The sequence below is a fragment of the Urocitellus parryii genome, chromosome 9 (assembly GCF_045843805.1).
Source record: "Urocitellus parryii isolate mUroPar1 chromosome 9, mUroPar1.hap1, whole genome shotgun sequence".
In the NCBI taxonomy this organism is placed as follows: Eukaryota; Metazoa; Chordata; class Mammalia; order Rodentia; family Sciuridae; genus Urocitellus; species Urocitellus parryii.
Window position 1 is genome coordinate 144,836,513 of NC_135539.1, and position 19,540 is coordinate 144,856,052.

At 51.4% G+C, this 19,540-nt stretch overlaps 1 protein-coding gene across 2 annotated transcripts in view; it reads right to left on the reverse strand.

Annotated features, from left to right (window-relative positions):
• The window catches only part of Uck2 (uridine-cytidine kinase 2), a 55,113-nt gene that overhangs the window by 12,875 nt on the left and 22,698 nt on the right, over positions 1-19,540 (reverse strand). For both annotated transcript variants that reach the window (XM_026409509.2, XM_077802260.1), the window contains exons 2-3: positions 1,571-1,730; positions 830-926 (exon numbers count right to left, since the gene is read on the reverse strand). In XM_026409509.2, coding sequence (XP_026265294.1) covers positions 830-926; positions 1,571-1,730 — 257 coding nt within the window. The remainder of the gene's footprint in view (positions 1-829; positions 927-1,570; positions 1,731-19,540) is intronic.

Consider the following 19,540-nt stretch of genomic DNA (forward strand, 5'->3'; position numbering starts at 1 on the left):
CATGGCGACTCTTGGCTGCCTGCATCTCGAGCCCCATGCCCTCCCTCTTGGCTTCCTCCTTGGACCAGTTCCTTGCCATGCCTAAGGCACCTGAGAGAGGTGCAGGCTGGGTACACACTGCGTTAAGGCTGAGATGTGCAGGCACAGAGCTCGCAGAGACGGCTGGTTCGTGATCACAGAGACATCTGGTAATAGATGAGTTCTAATTTCCTATCAACACTTCAACTCAAGAGAGAATGGGAGAAAAGAGCCAGGAGGGAAGAATGAAAAGTAGACAGACAGGAGGGCACGCACAGCACCCGGCTGAAACTCCAGAAGGTGCCCGGCATCAGGTAGCAGGAGGGAACTCCCCAGGAGCCCATTCCCAACACTCAGAGGGAGGAGGACACACTACCCAGCCAGCATCTGTTTCCAGTCAGGGCCACCAAGAGTGAAGCTGTGCTGAGGAACTGTTTGGCCTGGGCTGACAGGCCTCCTGGAGTGTCTGATTGATCCTAAGACCTGCACCTGGCAACCCCCAACCCCACACCCCTCCACCCGGTCCAATCCCAAGTCGGCATGAGAGCAGGAAGAAGGGCTCTTTGTTCCTCCTGCCCCTCCTCCACTGTCCTCCTTACATCCTGTTTCAGGAATAGCTCGGGGTGTGGAGCCAGAACACGTGTGCAGCCCCACCCAAGCACCATGGAGCATGCCCGCCTGACCATCCAGGAACGCCCCCCCACAGGCAGCCAGGGCACAGGGCCATACCATCCCTCCACTGGCAGCGAGAGGGTGAAGGATGGGGTGGGATGCAGTCTCAGGCTGCTCTGGGTGGCAGGTACCCACTTACCGAGAATGGGAGACGAAGTCATACACGGGAATCTGGACTGTTTTCCCTTCAGTGATTTCTTTGAGAGTCTTCAAGATGAGTTCATTGTCAAAGGCATCTGAAGGAAGTCAAACCGTCAGAATGTCTTGATTTCAAGTTAATTCCTCCCATGACCATGCACTCCAGGCCCCAGGTGGACGTGAAAGCTGCCTGGCCTCAGGCCAGCCAAGTGAGCTGACCGCAGGTCTCTGCCCCTGATATGCATCCCAGGCCTACACCGTCCTCCCCACCCCGAGTTCAGCCCTGGCCTGGGACTGGCACATGCTCGCCAGGAGGCCAATGACTACGGACACCAGAAGCCTAGCCTAGCTAGGCCTGACTCCAGCAACTGACTGCAAGACACACCCAGGCAGCCACCCTGAGCCTGTGTGCCGGCCAATGAGCGGGTGACAGGTGCAGTGCAGGCTGCTGCAGCTTGGCAGTGGTATGAGGACCCACTGTCGGATCATTCAAGGCTGGCCCAGCTGAGGCCCAGGCTCTCACAGGTCCCCAGACATCCATCAGAGTGACAGTGTGTCACGAGCCAGGCACAACATCAGTGTCTTCCCAAATGCTTCCCAACCGTCACCTTGGTGCTTCTTCCCCAGAAGCCCACAACAGCCCTGCAAGGCAGTTCTTGAGTCCCCGTTCAACCAGGGGAAGCCCAGAGGGCAGCACCTTCCCTTGGCAGCACTGAGCCATCTCCCCGCCCTCCCGACTCACCTGGGTGATCAAAATTGAACTGTCCCTTCAGGGCTTTGGCCTTCTGGTCCGACGTAAGGACACGGTAGAAGCTGTCCTGGCTCAGGATGACCACCTGCTTCTGGCGGTAGTCCACCTCGTTCTGCCCCAGGAGCTGCACGATCTTGGCACAAACTGAAGACTGCAGGAGAGAGAGCACGTGGGGGTAAGGGGCAGCCTGCAGGCAGGAAGAGCAGTTGCTGGGCTGCCACGAGGCTCAGGAGGGCTGCATCTCCAGAGGGCAGAAAGGCCCAGGCTGTGGCTGCCCAGAGGCCAGCCCTCTCCTCCCTCCCTCCCCTCGCTGCAGTCCCTGCACTTGGGTACCATGGTGCAAGGTGGAGCAGACAGGCTCTGCCTCCTCTCCCATAAATACACAAACAAGGCAGCGGAAAGTAGGCCCTGGTGTGCTGACAGGATGAGGGGCCTGGGCACCTGTGGGACATCCTCTGTCCCTGCACTCGCAAGCCTAGCCAGCCTCAAAGCCAGCCAGTGGAGGGCTGGGATGGTGCCCTCGCTCTTCTTCTGCGGGCCACTTTTGCTCTATCTCTAGCCACAGATGCCACCCAGTGGCAAGCCAGGGCCTTTCCACAGACGTGTGCCACAAGCATCACCCCAGAGCGTCTCAACCACCTGGACACCAGCTCCCAGTGAGCAGCCTGTGGGCTCTGAGCTGCGCCTGGGGACGCCCACATCTGCCTGTCCCCCCCCAATACTGCAGGCAGAGTGCAGAGAGGGCCTTAAAAAGTGAATTCAAAGCCAAGAGGTACTGAAGGGCTCATTCAATTAAAGAGTTTCTTTTTTTCATTTGATACAAAGTTTAACTTTAAAATGTCTATATTACAAGAATTCTGGAAGCCATAACTCAAGGCTCCTTGTGGAACTGGTTGACCTAATTACAACAGATGCAAAATCAGCATATTTAGAGGTATTTGAGGTTCAACCTTAGAAGGATTTTTTAAAGTTACAATTCTTACAAAAACGTTTGAGCATAAGGAAATGGGCCACTCCTGTTGCAGTAGTCTATGAAAATAAAACTGTCTTACACAATGTACCCTGTTGTACAAGCAGTGACACAGACCTTGGAAGAATCTTGGAGGAACAGTAATATGTGGTGGGACTTGTTAATTATTTGTGGATGATTTCCTTAGCTTGCGTGACTCTTCTTCATATTAATACAGATGATCATTTTAAATTACTTATGACTTTGGGACTGCATACCTGCCCCCCACACACACACCAAATCTCAGAAGGTAAAACTCTAAGGTGACTTTCATCCAAAAACAATTACAAACCAAGTTTTTAAACATCTGTCTGCCAATAATTTCCTTTTCCTAACTGGCAACTGTGTCCTACATTCTCAGGTTGTCAGAGAATAGTGTGTACCTGTAGCCTCTTCTAGCAGAGAATCCAAAAGAAAGTGGGCGGGGTGGGGGTGCCCCTGGTAAAACTAAAGGGAGATACTGGAGCAGATGAAGGGGCCCGGGGAGGGAGGCAGGGAGAGAAAGGGAAGTGTTGAGGAACGGTATTGGCCAGATGATACTGTTACTGTGTTCCTGAACAAATACGTAACAACAAATCCTACTATAACGTGTATAACTATAACTATTCGCCAGTTAGAAAAGGGGGGAGGATTCCACTGGGAAGCCCGGAGAGCAAGAACGAAGAAGGCATTCTGGTGCCAATGATTCCTAAATGGCCATCCGGGTCAGGGCATTTTTATTACTCCATTAAACCCACTAAATGTTGCTGATATGAGCGGCAATCCCACCAACCAGCAGGCAGAAAAGCTGTCCCCCTAATGTTGCAGCTCAGTGTCCCAAGCCAGGCATGACCTGGGCGTGCGCTTTAAGACTGGGCTAATAAGCAGACATAACAGCAACTCTGTCTTTATCCACTGCCCACCTGGGTGTCTCCTTCACTCCAGGTCCCCTTTGCCCTAATCCTGAGTAGGGAGGGGCACAGGGTAGGTGAGATGGTGGAACGAGACGATCATCACTGCCCTAGGTACATGTGTGACTGCACAAATGGTGCAGCTCTGCACCATGTCCAACCAGAGAAATGAAAAGTTGTGCTCCATTTGTGTACATGAAATGAAACGCATTGGGCTATCATGTGTAACTAACTGGGGGTTGGGGGGGATGGGGCTTTGGTGCACACCTGTAATCCCAGCAACTCAGGAGGCTGAGGCAGGAGGATTACAAGTACAAGGCCAGCCTCAGTAACTTAGGGAGAACCTCTGTTAAAATAAAAACTAAAAAGGTGCTGGGGTAAGGTGCTCAGTGGTAATCCCAGGTTCAATCCCCTATACCACCAAAAAAAAAAAAAAAAAGGTATGGAAAATCTTACCCTATGTGTATTTGCCCACAATTAAAAATAATTATTACAGCCAAAGGTGTCTCTTGCCATGTGCTAAACCCTGGGCTCGGTGACATCATTTAGTTATTAGCTGTTCCCTGTGATGGGAACAACTGGTAGGCCAATTCTGTGGACAGAACACCAGGGCCCAGAAAGGCTGGGTGACTCAGGCACAGGTAGGGACCAGGTTGCCAGCCCAATGGGCCAGGACCCCTCCCAGGCAGGCGGATGCAGTGCTGGGGACCTGGACTCTGCCTCGACTTGCAGTGTATCTGGAATAATCCTGTCCTTGCCAGTGTGGCACTGAGAGAGGAGGACAGGTCTGCCAGGGCTGTGGGCTGATTCTGAACACAAAGTCGAGATGAGGTCAACGCAGGATCTCGGGAAGGAGAAGTGGAACCCATGAAGATCAGGAGAGCGACTCAGGACACCTTCACGTGTGCAGCAGCAGCGGAAGACTTAGTCCATCCCATCCCCAAATGAGGGAACTGACCAAGTTAGTGCTAAGGTCTCATAGTGTTGGCAGACTTCAAACTGAATCTCATCAACAATGACAAGTAGCAGGGGGCTTTTCAGAGGCGAGGAGCCTTGGGGACGAGGCCTCACTGGTGGGACCAGCCAGCAGCAGGTCTCGCTTTCCAGAGGGTGTGGACACAGCAGTCCTCCCTTTCACCCTCTGCTCCTCCCGCCAAGTGAGTACACGGCCGTCCCTCCAGAGGACACTGTGACAGATGCTACTTGGAAGGTGAGCCAGAACCTTGGCCCAGGGCTGCCAGCCTTGGGAACTATGAGCAATGAAGTCTGCTCCCCACAAAAAGGCCCCACAGCCAGGACCTTGTCACGGGGCAGCGCCTAACACAGTGAGGTAATGAGCCACTTGTCCAGACCCTGTTGACAGAGGGTCTGTGGCTGTAAGGGAGGCGTGAGGCCATGTGGACTTGCTTCTGAAAAGCTGGGGGCTTCCTCCTAGTCCACAAGAGCCACAAGGAACTCGCCAACCCAGCCCTCCCCAGGGGGCCGGCAGGACCCTCCCAGTCACCTGCCAGGTGTCAGATCAGAGTTGAGCAACCTCCACCCTCCTGGCAGCACCACAGGAGGCCCAGAGGACTGGGCCAGCACTGGAATGAGAAGCCCCCTAGAAGCTCCAGCTCCAATCCCTGACCTCCAGGCGGGTCCTATAGGAGTCCCTCCGAGAAGGCCCAGAGCTGAGAACACATCTGAGAAAGATCCTGACCGTCAACAGGCACCAACCTAAGTCCCGGGCTTTTTGGTGTACTGACCAACTCACTGAGCTCTATGGCTGAAAAGGGGCCTTAAACACTCCTGGGTTCATAAAACTCAGGTTTGGCTAGGCACTCTTCACAGGCACCAGCGCTGAGACATCAAACTGGATCAGAACCAGCTTGGACTGGCGAGCATAGTGGGCCCCCTCAGGACACACTGCACACCTGGGACTCCTCTACGATGTCAGCTGCCCCTTAGGATCTGAAAGAGCTTCCAGGAACCCCCCCAGGCCCATAACCTGAGGATGCTCAAGTCCTCGAGTTTGCCCACGGCCGTGCACACGCTCCTCTCTCCTTCACAGCTCCCTTCAGAGGACTTCCACCCTAAGGCAACACAAGTGCCTTAGTGTCAAAGTCCATCGTGCTTGGTGCAGCTGCAGCCTAAGCCTGGTTATACAGGGACAAGAACCTGGAGACAGGGCCAGCTTGACCCTCAAAGCAACCCTGACATGGGTCTTCTCACCCCCGTCCTGGGCATCAGGAAATGGAGCCAGGGAGGCAGACCTGGCCCAGGAGCACAGGTTTGGAGAACGGCTGGCAGACATAGCCTTCGCCCTGGCAGGCCAACTGTGGGACAAGCGCCCTTCACCACCACAGGAGCCGAGGGAACCTCTTCCCTCCCTTCCTAGGCGGCAAGACCACAGCGTTCAGCGCCAGCGAAGCTCATTCCTGCTTCTTGTGAGCTCTGCAAAGCCCCCGCTGGCTGGGCCCTTCAGAGTTGACCTTCCTCGGTAAGAAATGCTGTCTACGATGCCTGTGCACATTTGGGAGAGAAATAAGAGGATGGCGCTGAAAACCTCAGCCCACGGTGCAGTCACTGCGTACACCTTTCAGAAGGCAGGAGACTGGAACCCAGCGGCCCAGTGCAAGGAGAAGGAGAGCACAGCGTGCCCTATGGGGCCCCTGCAGTGCATCCTGGGCTGAAGGCCACTCAAGGGCAGGCACCATGTGTGGATGGACAGCACCAGAGCACTGTGCTGGACAAGGCACACCCGGGTTGACTCTGCCATTCCACATCCCTCTCCAAACTGGAATCCGAGGTCAGACTCCCGAGTCTGACCTCTTTAGTTCTCCTCCAGCAGGTGTGAGGGACAAGAGCAGGTACCCATCAGCCACTGTGTGTCCTGGAGAGATGGTTTCCTTCACTATCTTTGAAAACTCAATTTATAGCTGGGCACAGTGGCACATGCCTGTAATTCCAGTGACTCGGGAGGCTGAGGCAGGAGGATCACAAGTTCAAGGACAGCCTTAGCAAAAACACCTTTCTCAAATAAAAAGGGCCAGGGTGCAGCCCTGTGGCAGAGCACCCCTGGGTTCAATCCCCAGTACCATAAAAGGAAAACTCAATGGACTACTTACTCCTCACAACTTTTGAAGAGAAGGGCTCAAGTCCTCCATAGCAGCCCCAACTCCTCCTGTGTTTCCTGCTAGATTCTGCCATACCTATCATTCACCAACACATCCAGGGCACCAAACCCCAAAACGTTAAGAAAAAGCCAAGCACAGTCGCACACTCTGTAATCCCAGGTGCTTGTGATGCTGAGGCAGGAGGATCATGAGTTCAAGTGAGTCTAGAGCTGGGGGATGTAGCTCAGTGGTCAAACACATCTGCCTTCCATCCCCAGTACTGGGGGAAGGGGGTCTGAACCACAGGGGACCACAGAAAACAACCCCCAAAGCTACAAAGACCATGTTACTGTATGAAGGACAGAGAATTAGTCACTTTGGAAGCTATCACAAATTATCAGGGCTCATCCACCATGAGAGAGAGAGAGAAGGCAGTCATGCTTTGAACGTCATGACCATCTTTGACTAATCTGTGAAACTGAAGTGCTGCTGGCTAACTCTTGTTTAGACCCACACAAGTATTCCAACTGGCATGGTGGGTCCAGGAGCAGCTCATGAGCAGCAGAGCACCTGTGGGCCTCGCACCTGGCCTGACTGGCTTCATACAGCAGCAGGGCCCTCTGCACACCTCACACAGTGGTGCACAAACACGCACCTGCCACATGAGCCAGCACCCTACTCCTGGGCCTCGTCCAGTGAAGGAGCACCAGGCCACAGGGGTGTGCAGGAGCACTCGGAGGTGTGCAGGAGCAGTCGGGGAGCTCTGCGAGCAAGGGCTGCCCAGAGGCCTTCCCACTGCGCCCCAGCAGGAAGCCTGCCGGTCTCCAGTCAGGCAGAGACAGAAAGAAGGAAGAAAAGATACCGCGCCACCCCTACTACCCTACATGTGACAGAGTTGCAGGAACAGAAAGGACCTGGTGGCTGGTGGGGTGAGGGACAAGAGGACCTGTCTTAAAGCCCATGCCGTGAAGTGGGGAGGCTCAGAGAGGCTATGTGTGAATCTACAATCACCTCAAAATAAAAAGCACAGTGAACATAAAATGAACGACCCTCTTCTGCTTTTTGTCATTTATAATCCCAAAAACTCAACCCTCACCTTTCAAAATCCCTTCTTCCTCAAAGTACTGCTAATTAATAATTGATTGGTGTGAACATCTCTTTCCCTTGGGGCAGACTGAATTGGAAGTGGGAGCCCGAGACAGGCCCGGGACAGGCGGTGAGCTGAACCTCTAGCCTCCCAGAACCTCAGCATGTGACCTGGCTTGGGAAAGGTCCTCAGGACAGGTGAAGGTGCAGAGAGACGGGTAGGGTCGCACCAAGACAAGTCTGGGACTGGGGTCTGTGCCAGAGACAGCCCCAGGCCAGAGAGAAGCGTGGCCACTCTCCTGCCGACCCTCCAGATTTGGCTCCTCTGGACTCAACTAAGGTCACAAATCTCTGTTGTTTCAAGTCTGGAGGGATTTGTTCCAGCAACCCGTGGAAACTGATACACCTGCCAAATTCAATTTGTTTAAAAATTTCCTTTCATTTTTTGGTACCAAGGATTGAATCCAGGGTGCTTAATCACTGAGCCACATCCCCTAGATCTTTTTAACTTTTATTTTGAGAGGTTCTTGATAAGTTGCTTGAAGCCTCACCAAATTGCCAAGGCAAAACTTGCAATCCTCCTGTCTCAGCCTCCTCAGTCACTGGGCCACCAAAGGAGGTCTGGGTTTTTTTCAAGTCACAACAGATGTGAGGGCTTCCTTCTACTAAGTACCCCCCCCCCACGCGAACCGTTTTTCTCCCCTCCCAGAAGACACATGCCCATAAAGACTGTGCATGTCGTTACAGTTTATAATCTTTTCTTGCATAACTGTTTACTCTGATAGTAAACGCTTCTCTGGAACTCCTGTGCCTGCTTCACCAAGCACCCCAGTTAATCATATCACCCCCATGAAACAGACCCGCTGAGCAGACGGCGTGCTGTCCCTTACAGACCCGCTGAGCAGACGGTGTGCTGTCCCCTTGGAGACAGGAGCTGCTCAGATCCAGCAGTGAGCTTCAGGGTCTTCAAAGCCAGCAGCAATCACTCTGGGCAGATGTGTGAGCAGCAGCATTTCAGAGCTTCTGCCTCAGAAATGCCCAGGGCGCTTCTGGGCAGAATGAGTTTTTAAGAAGACAAGGAGAACCACCCACCCACCCACCACATGGCATCCAAGGAAAATGCAGGTGGCTCTAGAAGCAGTCTGGGTGCTCAGGACCGGACGGGACCGACTGCACCACACTGGGGACGCTCATGCAGCTCGCCCTCCCAGAGTGCTGGCATCCTTTGCACAAAGCTGTCGGCATGGAACAAAGGCTCCGCGGACCTCGTCTCCAGGGCGCGTCCAGTTCCCTCTACAACCACTCTGCACAGTCCACGAGAACGTCATTTCTGGAACTCTGCTGGAAGCTTCATGAGGCACCCGCTTATTTCCTTCACGTCTATGAGACTGCACCAGACATCCTCACGGAACTGAACCACAGACACTGCTAAAACCGCACCCCGGGTATAACTCAAGCCCCAGGGAAGAACAGCACCCCGTCCTTCTGTTCAGTTCTCTCTTGAGAAAGCAGGGACCAGAGCCAGCTCCCCACCAACACTGCCCTTCACCAAACAGCTGCAAAACCTCCAGGGCACAGCCCAACCTACAGTGGGAAGAAAAGGAAGTCTCCGCAAAACAAGCTTCTGTACACATTCAGATCACAAGGTAGTCCCTTAATAGGCAGGTGGAGCCAAGCGCAGGAAGCACACCTGTCATCCCTGCGAAGGCAGGAAGTTCAAACCAGCCTCAGCAGCTTAGTGAGACCCTTTCTTTAAACAAAAATAAAAAATAAAAAGGGCTGGGGATGGGGATATGGCCCCGCGGTTAGGCAATGCTGGGTTCAATCCCCAGTACCAAAAAAATAAGAGCAGGTGGTGGACCCAGAAAATGGTCCATGTATAAAATTAAAGTCAGAGCACTATAGTTTTGGTAGGGTGGATTTAATGGCTGAAAAAGAGCAGCTCAATCTGCACCGAGATCCTGAGGAACTACAGGGAGGAGTCATGCCATGAGTGGGCCCTTCAGAAACAGTCTGAAGTCGTGGGGGGCCACAGCTAGGACTCTGGACAGCAGGCAGGGTGAAGGATTGGAGTGAGGGGAGGAAGCGCCACCGGCCAGAGGCACAGGCCTCCAGGAAGAAAGGCAGGGGAGGTTTCTCCTGAGGTCCCGCTGGAGGGCTGCAGGGGAGACCAGCAATTTGGAAGAGCAGGTTATACAGTAAAAAGATGAAGGGCATTGAAAAGAAGGGGCTGGAGAGATGGCCATCTTCCACAAGAACCCAACACCCAACCGGAGGGATTTCCTCACCAAGGTGGCTGAGCAAACAGGGATCACAAAGAACGACACAGGAAGAGGCAGCTCTGCTTCCTCTCATTATAAAAGCTGCTGTGTAATAGCTGGGGTGGAGGGGAACAGAGAGACAGAGAGAGGGAGGGAGGGAGGGAGGGAGAGGGAGAGGGAGGGAGACAGAGAGAAAGAGAGAAAGAGAGACAGAGACAAATAAGTAAAACAAACAAGTCGGTGTGGGCCCACGCCTGTAATTCCAGCAACTCTAGAGGCTGAGGCGGGAGGATCACAGGTTCAAAGCCAGACTTAGCCACTTAGCAAGACCCTTCTCAAAAATAATAAGCAAATGAATAAATAAGAATAAATAAAGTTCCTTCCGTAAACTTGGAGAGGCGGGAGGTGAAAGAACAGAGAGCCATTAGGAGAAGGTGACCTAACTGAAGTTATTCCCACCAAAAGTATGTAGAAACCAACTCACAGCCTAATAGAGTCTTACAGGAGGAATAGAACACCTCGCTCTGCTCTTGTATGTTCTAAGTTCATCTCTTTGGTGTCCTTTTCTGATGGAACCCAACAAGGAACCACATAACAAGGGACTCATCCTGCAGCCTACAACATCTTTCACCTTTTCAAAAGGTGAAAGATGGAGAAAGAAGCCAATATGGCAGCCACTGGTTACATGAGGCCACTGAGTATTCAAAATGTGTCCAGTCTGAATTGAGGTGTGCTATGTGTTAAAGAGACTTTAGATTCCAAAGAATTACTAGGACAAAGAAAATGTACATGAAATATCTTACTAACAGTTATTTTCTTTGCAAATTATGTTGGTAATCCATTGGGTTAAGTGAAAATACATCAAAATTAATTTCTCTATTTTTTAAAAAGTAAAGGAGAACAAGGTAACATTATGTATCTTCACTATAGTACTATATATCCATATTTATATTGTCATTTTTTATGTTATCAAAATTTATATAACTATAAAACTAAATAGGGCAAATTATACCATATAAATTATATCTCAACAGACATGACTTTAAAAAGAAATCTAGCTCATGAAGTGTTTTAACAGTATTGAGCACATACTGACCACCTGATAAATAATGATATTATTATAATTCATTATAACAACCAGCATCAAGCTGTTTCATAGTGGGGTAGAGACGGGGAGCATGGGAGGAATAGATGAACTCTAGATAGGGCAGAGGGGAGGGAGGGGGAGGAAGGGGGCATGGGGTTAGGAATGATGGTGGAATGTGATGGACATCATTATCCAAAGTGCATGTACGAGGACACAAATGGTGTGAATATACTATGTATACAACCAGAGATATGAAAAATTGTTCTCTATATGTAATTGTAATGCATTCTGCTGTCATGTATAACAAATCAAAAATTTTAAAAAAAGAATAAATAAAGGCAGAGGATATAACTCAGTGGAAGAGCACTGCTGGGTTCAATCCCCAAGGTAACTTCTGTATCTTCATATATCCAATTTATATTGTCATTTATTATATTTTATTTTTAAAAAGAAAAGAAAGAGTTGGCTTCTTCCTTTCACCAGACACAAATGTATGTGCCACAAGTCTGGGTCAAGCTCTTCCCAGACACCTTCCGTGCCCAGGTGGTAGCTTCCTCCAATATGGAGGCCACCACCCCTCTCCCCCATGAGGGCACCACCACCCCTCTCCCCCACGAGGGCGGAGTCTGTCGCCTGGGTAGGTGCTGACTGAAGACCACTGAAGTTTACTTCTCTAAAATTCTGTACTGTCCTTGCTTCATTCATTACTAAATGTTGTAACTGAAAACCAGACGTGAAACTGAGTTTATCCGTAGTTGTTTACCCTGATCTACTTACTTTAACCTGGTCTTTCATTATACTTCCATTACTTTTCAAGATAGTTAATTTTCCCAAAATGTCTCCATGATACAGAATTCACATGGTACGACATTGTAGGTACAGAGGCTGTCTCCTTCCCAGCCCACCCCCAGCACCTGTGACTCCTTCTCTGGCTGCCACCATTTTCAGTCCTACATACACGTGTTTTAGGGGGAGCCCGTATATATAAAATCACAACTGTATGGAAACCTTTCAAACACGACACAGTCTATACCTTCATTTGCTCAGATACCTCAAAAATCATGCCATCAGTACTTCTCAGACTGCCTAAGGGTTCACACTGTATGAAAGAACCATGTCTGATCCTCTGTCAGCAGACAATTGAATTATGTCTAAACTTGATAAGCTTTATATATGAACGCACCTATAACTGTAAAATAAATTTCCTGATTTGTTAGAGAGGAAAAAAAATCAGCATTTTTTTAGTCCAGTTAGCCTCCTTCAACACTTTACATATAGCATTTCACCATACTCCTAGGATCTACTTCTTACCTAGATGTGGTGGTGCACACCTGTAATCTCAGCAACTCAGGAGGCTGAGGCAGGAGGATCACAAGTTCAAAACCAGCTTCAGCAACTTAGCGAGGCCCTAAGCAACTTGGAAAGACCCTGTCTCTAAAATATATATATATATGGTAGGGGATGTGGCTCAGTTGTTAAGTGCCCCTGGGTTCAATCCCTGCAACCAAAAAATAAAAAAGAATCTAACTTCTTGATTGTCTCCATTTGCCTTCCTGTTTTAAACACAGATTAAACACAGTTGATAGACCTAGCAGGTTCCTGTTTTTCTGAAACTAGTCTGCCGATGTCCTGTCTTCCCTTCTGTTATTAGACGTCTTTTATTCCTGATTCATAACAGTTCCTCGTGTACGAAGAAAGCTGGCTATTTCTCATGTGGATCACACATTCCTGGGGGTGGGGTACACAGTGCTCTACCACTGAGCTACACTCCAAGCCCATTTTGTTTGAGACAGGGTTGCACTAAGCTGTTGAGGCTGGCCTAGAACTTTCATGGGTCATAAATTCTTTTTCAGTCAACTATCTTTTTACTTTAAAGAAATATTTTGTACTGAAATCTGTTAATTCATGGCTGATTGATCTTATTTGTTTTTCTGGGTTTTTTAAATCATGTTGTACTTAGGAAAACATGCTCATCCTGAGATCTCTCTCCTAACGCCCCTGGCTGGCCCATTCCATGCCTTCTCTCTTCCTCTCCAGGGGCTCTCACCCCTGAGTCCTCACACAGATCACAGAAGCCACAAGAGGGCACCAACCCAGCGGCCCCCAGAGTCCTGATCACCTGCTGGAAGTGAGGGCTGCAGGGGGGGGGTGGAGGCACTTCCTGTAGTCACAAGGCCTGGCACAAGGCCTGGCACACGGCAGCCAGGCTCCCCTGTGAAGCAAGGGGCATTTCCCGCCCCAGGCAGGAATTTTCTGAAGGCGGGGGTGGTCCGGCTGTCACTGCCAGAGGAACAGCTAAATGGCCTGCTCTGCGGACGTGCACCCCCAAGAAACCTGCACTGACCCGAGAAACAGCCCCCGGGCTGGAGGCGGACATGAGCAGCTGGGCCTCGCAGGGCTCCTTGTCCCGCCTGCGCCAGCCCTGCAGAAACCCTGCAGAAACCCCCCAGAAGGCCCTCTGCCGCTGTCTGTCATCCCCAGGAGAGAGCCCCATGCAGGTCCAGCTCTCTGAGCCTCTGAGGGCTGAGCGTGGCCTTCACACAACAAAGCTGCCTTTCAACAGTGGACAGTGACCACGCGTTAGTGCTGCCCCCTTTCTTCATGCACACGTGGAGGTCACCTCAACAGAGTCAAAGGCCTGCAGTGACGAGCACCAGCGTGGCAGAGCATCGGTGACTTGCTGGCACCTAGAGCACTTCCTGCCAGTGAGACGTCCTCAGAATCAGCACTCCTGTGAAAATGGGCGTTACAACAGAGGAGGAAGGGAATCAAGGGATGGGGTCCCACCCTGGGGACCCGAGGAGGAGGAGCCCCTACAGCTCAACCACGCAGGACCTGGCAGGAAACTGGTCACAACTGAAGGGCTTTCTCCAAGGAAGGCCGGTGACTCTGCAGACCCCTCAAGAGAGACTTCAGAAGGTTCAGCGGTTTTCTATTTAACTGCAGCCCGTGTGTCCCCACCTGGTCAGCCTCCCCACACACTCTGGAACCACATGCCTAGTTTATGTACATTTATTAACATCACTGGTCAAAAAAAAAGAAAAGGGGGGCTGGGGATGTGGCTCAGCGGTAGCGCGCTGGCCTGGCATGTGTGCGGCCCGGGTTCGATCCTCAGCACCACATACCAAAGATGTTGTGTCCGCCGAGAACTAAAAAATAAATGTTAAAAATTCTCTCTCTCTCTCTCTTTAAAAAAAAAAAGAAAAGAAAAGAAAAAGAAAGAAAGAAAGAAACATGAAAGAAACACAGTAGGACCCCTTCTCGGTCTATTCCCTAAAGCCCTAACAAGAGCATGCTACAGGGACACTGCTACATCGATGTTCATAGCAGCTCAATTCACAATAGCAAGACTGTGGAACCAGCCTAGATGCCCTTCAATAGATGAATGGATAAAAAAAATGTGGCATTTATACACTATGGAGTATTACTCTGCATTAAAAAATGACAAAATTATAGAATTTGGAGGGAAATGGATGGCATTAGAGCAGATTATGCTAAGTGAAGCTAGTCAATCTTTAAAAAACAAATACCAAATGACTCCTTTGATATAAGGGGTGTAAACAAGGACAGGGTAGGGACGAAGAGCTTGAGAAGAATATTTACAGTAAACAGGGATGAGAGGTGGGAGGGAAAGGGAGTGAGAAGGGAAATTGCATGGGAATGGAAGGCGATCCTCAGGGTTATACAAAATGTCATATAAGAGGTAAGGAGGGGTAAGTCAAGAGAATACAAATGGAAGACATGATTTACAGTAGAAGGGGTAGAGAGAGAAAAGGGAAGGGGAGGGGAGGGGAGGGGAGGGGAGGGGGGATAGTAGAGAATAGGACAGACAGCAGAATACATCAGACACTAGAAAGGCAATATGTCAATCAATGGAAGGGTAACTGATGTGATACAGCAATTTGTATACGGGGTAAAAGCGGGAGTTCATAATCCACTTGAATCAAACCGTGTAATATGATGTATTAAGAACTATGTAATGTTATGAACGACCAATAAAAAAAAAAAAAAAAAAAGAAACACAGTAGGAGAAGTGGCAGAGACACAGTGGAACACCTACAGAGTCCCTGATTTAAGTTTTGCTTGGGGCCATGAAGTTGGTGTTACTTTTCTGGAAGCAGAACGGTTAGGAAGACTCACAGCCTGTCTGAATCCAGATGTGGTTTCTGGGCTCAGATGATGTGGCTCCCCATCCTCGAGCCTCAGCCTCTTTATCTGTGAGACAGCCAGCCAGGAGTCCCCCATCTGACACAGGCACATAATAAACACTGGGTAGGCCTGAGGCCTACACAGCTGACAGGTGACAGTTGAGAACTGACAAGTTGCTGCTGTGTCTGCAGTTTGTGCTTCCTGGAATTCCCATGTGGAAATCAGACCCACAAGGCAATGGTATGGATACAGGGCTGGGGTGCAGTGATCCCTCACAAATGGGATTGGTGCCCTTGTACAGGGTGCTGGAGCAACATGCAGACGCACAACAAGCCCTTGTCATGCAGAGAACTGGCTTTGCCTGACACCAAGGCTGCTGTGGCTCTGTCGAGGACCTCCAGCCTCCAGAACTTGGAGAAGTAAATTCCCACTGTTTGTTAACTACCCACTCTAAGGTGTTTTGTTACAGCAGCCCAGAGAGATTGAGGGTTGCTTTATTTCCTTTTTTTCAACAAAGAGCAGTTTGAAGCACGGACATACTCCTGATAAAGGGTCAAGCATTTTAGGTTAATCACACAGACTTGGGCCCACTGCCACGCAGTTCCAAAGATGCTAATGGAAAACAAGTGAGTGAAACATAGTGAACAGATGTGGCCTGAGATTAAGAATCCACAGTGGGGAAGGGACCGCAAGGCCCACAGCCACAATCCTCTCCCTTTCTACCGACAGGGGCAAAGGCAGCTCAGAAACAGTGGTGTGTGGTCCCAAAATAGAGAGAGGACCAGGGAGAGGGGTAAGCACAAGCATGAAGGTGGAGGCAGGTGGTCAACAGCCTCCCGCAGGTAGTGGGCCTGGACTGAGCAACGAGGCTGCCCCATAGCACAGCAGGGTGGGTGCTTGTCAGACCCAGGGGCCTGGGCTGCAGTGAACTACAATGAGCGCCGAGCCTGCTGCAAACTGAGCTGCCTCTGCACAGCAGCAACCCCAAGGAGTGACAGCTGGTCACCCAAGTGTCTAAAGGAGAAGGCAGGCGTTTCCTCCCCAGATCTGAGCTTAGGAGGGACTTTCAATCTCATTGCTCTTGTGACAGGGTATTACTTAGGTCTCAAAAGCAGGAGAAAGTTCTGGGACCTGGGCCCTAAGGGCAGGATGCCACTTCACTGAGCAGGAATGCTCAGGATAAAGAGGTTACTAAGAGACTGGAGAGGTGCAGTCCAGGTGAGCCGAATCAGACAGTGGCCAAGGGCAGCAGCGGACTCCAACAGGAGGGAGGCGATGGCTCCACACTACAGTTGCTCCTCTAGACATCCAGAAAAGTCAGGGGCCCCAAAAAGCATCAACCTCCACTCGCAGGCTTCCAGCAGCCTCCTCTGCAGGCGAGGACAGGAGGACAGCATTCACTAGGGACACTTGTCCCAGGAAGTTCAAAGTACAGGTGGAATGTGGCTCTTCACATATATTTTATTACAGCCCATGTCCCTGTGCCTAATGTGCAACTCCAAACTTGACCTTTTTATTCTTCAAAATACAGTTATGAAACATGTTGTAGCAATAAAAGCAGTCCCAGCAGAGGATTCACGCGGCCGGCGCCGACCTGGAGAATCTGATTCATGATTCACCCGGCCCGACTCTGCTGCTAACCAGGCAGCGCCCACAGCCTTGAGAGACAAACACATCAACGGGGCCACCTCCCCCTGCACTGTCATACTGTGCACACAGCAGGAGTGCCTGGCCTCGGGGTCACCCACCTCACAGCAACTCATCTGTCCCCACAAGAAGGGTCCTACCAGCCCACTCTACAGGGAGCAGCTTCTGGCAGGGAAGGGAGAGCCCCTGTGGCCCAGAGCCTGTTCCTCTAGGTGGCAGCCCTTAGGCTAAGGCATGGCCTGAGCACCAGGCGGGGAGTCTACTCAGGGGCCTAAAGAGGGGCAGGAAGCAGCAGCTGCTCACTCAGCACAGCCTGTGACAAGTCCAGACACTTCTGTGGCAAAGCCTGGCACGGCCACAAACCTTTATGGACGCGGGCACTCTCTAGGGACAAGTTCCCAGAGGAGCAGAGCAGCTGGCTGCTTACCTGCTCACCCAGCAGCAGACAGTGAATTAAGGCAAAGCTGCAAGGGGGCAGCTGCGGCACCATAGCCACTCTGACCCCCAGGAAAGGGAGGGGCGTCAACAGACCCACACACACACAGGAAGCTCAGGGCAGGAGCGAGGTGGGCAGATCCACAGGTGCTTCCTGGAGCCCCTGACTGGCTGAGCAGCCTCAGGTGGCTGCTTACCTCTGAGCCTCCACCTTCTCCCCCATGATAGAGGACCAGCACACCTCCCCTCTCAGGATGGAGGACACAGAAATTTCAATCTCTGTGCACCCTGATCAGTGGCTAGAATCTCCATAACTGCTACTAGTCCTACAGGCCCACCCGGTGCACACCTGGCATGCCCAGAACTCATGTTTTGTGGTGGTCTGGAAGGAGCAACTCCAATCCTGGTACTACACCCACCCCCTGCAGTCTCCCAGCGCTGACCCTGGACTCCCTCAGTCCCTCCAGCAGCGGTGCAGACCTGGCTCTCTCCCCTCTGGGAGGGGACAACACTGGCAGCCTAAGGAGAAAGCTCAGAGGGTTGAGGAGGAGACGCAGGCCACGGGATGGGGCACACCACCAGCAGGCGCCAGTTTGGGCCCCCAGGAAGGACACATGGAGTCCAGCAGTAAGGGCACAGTCAAAGCTGTGCTTGGCAGCTGGCCCCACCGCTGCTCCTGCCTCGCTTGGGCTGTGTGCTGGGCGTGGGCACCACTGCCGCTCAAGACCTCTCCACCCTGCACCACTTCTGCTGCCCCTTCCACTGCGGCTCAGGCCTCTCCCCCTAGGCACCCCTGCTCAGCTCTCCCCACCAGGCCACTCCCCACCGCATCGTCAGCAGCTCTCTCCTCTGTCTGCAGCCAGGAACCAGGAGGCGGCAGGCACTTGGTGCTGGCAAGTGCACGCATGACTCAGCTGGCACCTGCTGCAGGCTGCCAGGGCCTCCTGGGCTCCAAGTGGCTGGCAGAGGCAGCATTCAGAAGACGACGGGCTCAAACACACCACCCCTCACAAGACTGACTCAGGATCAGCTGGGAAAGCAGGTGGGAGGAGTAGCCACACCTGCTCTTCTGGCCCCTCAAACCTCTGCAGAGACCTGAGCAGAGGCGTCAACAGACCCCCCTCACCCAGGAAGCTCAGGGCAGGAGTGAGGTGGGCAGACCCACAGGTGCTTCCTGGAACTCTGCTTCTCATCTGTGTCAACACAGGCCAGGAGTGAGAGAGAAACCCACAGGGCCTTTGAGGCCCCACGCCTAATTCTCAGGCTTTGGTGGCACACGCCTGTGATCCCAGCGCCACCAGATGTTGAGGCAGGAGGATCCCAACTTCAAAGCCGTCTCAGCAACTTAGTGAGACCCTGTCTTAAAATAAATTTTAAAAAGGACTGGGAGTGCAGCTCAGGGCTAGAGCACCTGCCTAGCATGTGTGAGCAAGGCCCTGGGTTCCATCCCAAGCACAGCACAACACACACACACACACACACACACACACACACACACACACGCGCGCGCGCATTCTCAAGCTCTGAAAACATGTTCCACTTGTCACTTGCAGCTGCCAAAGGAGTGACATTAAGCTCTGGAAGTGTGTTCCAATTAATTATCTACTGAAGCTTTCCACTCCCACCAGGTAAGCCCAAAGCTCATGGGTAGGAAAGTCAGTCCAGTTGCTCCTGGCAAACCACACCAGCAACCTGATGCCACTAGGGTCACCACCCTTGGCCCACTGGTTAAAATCATCCTAAGTCTTTTGTCCCACTGGTCATTCCTCTGGCCAACTGCAGGACCTACATACACAGGACTGTCAAACAAGAATTAAGACTGAAAACCAAGGACTTAGACGTTGAAATCAAAAGACTTTTTTTTAAAGCTCAATGCCTTTGAAGCTCATCACAAGTTACTTAGAGATAAGACTGGGGTGCAGCTCAGTGGGAGAGCACTCGCCTGGCATGTGAGAGGCCCCACGTTCACTCTCCAGCACCCTGAAAATAATGCCATTGTAGGAAAACACACAACAAACAAAACTCACCTAGCACACCAAATGCCAGGCACCAGGAACACAGCAGGCACTTAATGTTTGCTGAACAAATCAATGCAGCAGATGGAAACTAGTACCAAAAGGTACCAACTACATTTGATGGACCCCATCAGTTTCACAGAAACCAGGATTTAAAGAGAAGACTCAAGCACTGGCTACTCCACTGCCCAGTTCTGTGACCTGGGCAAGACGCCGATCTCTGAGCCAATTTCATCACCTGTGACAGGTGTGGACATATATCTTGAATAACATATAACCCATTAGTG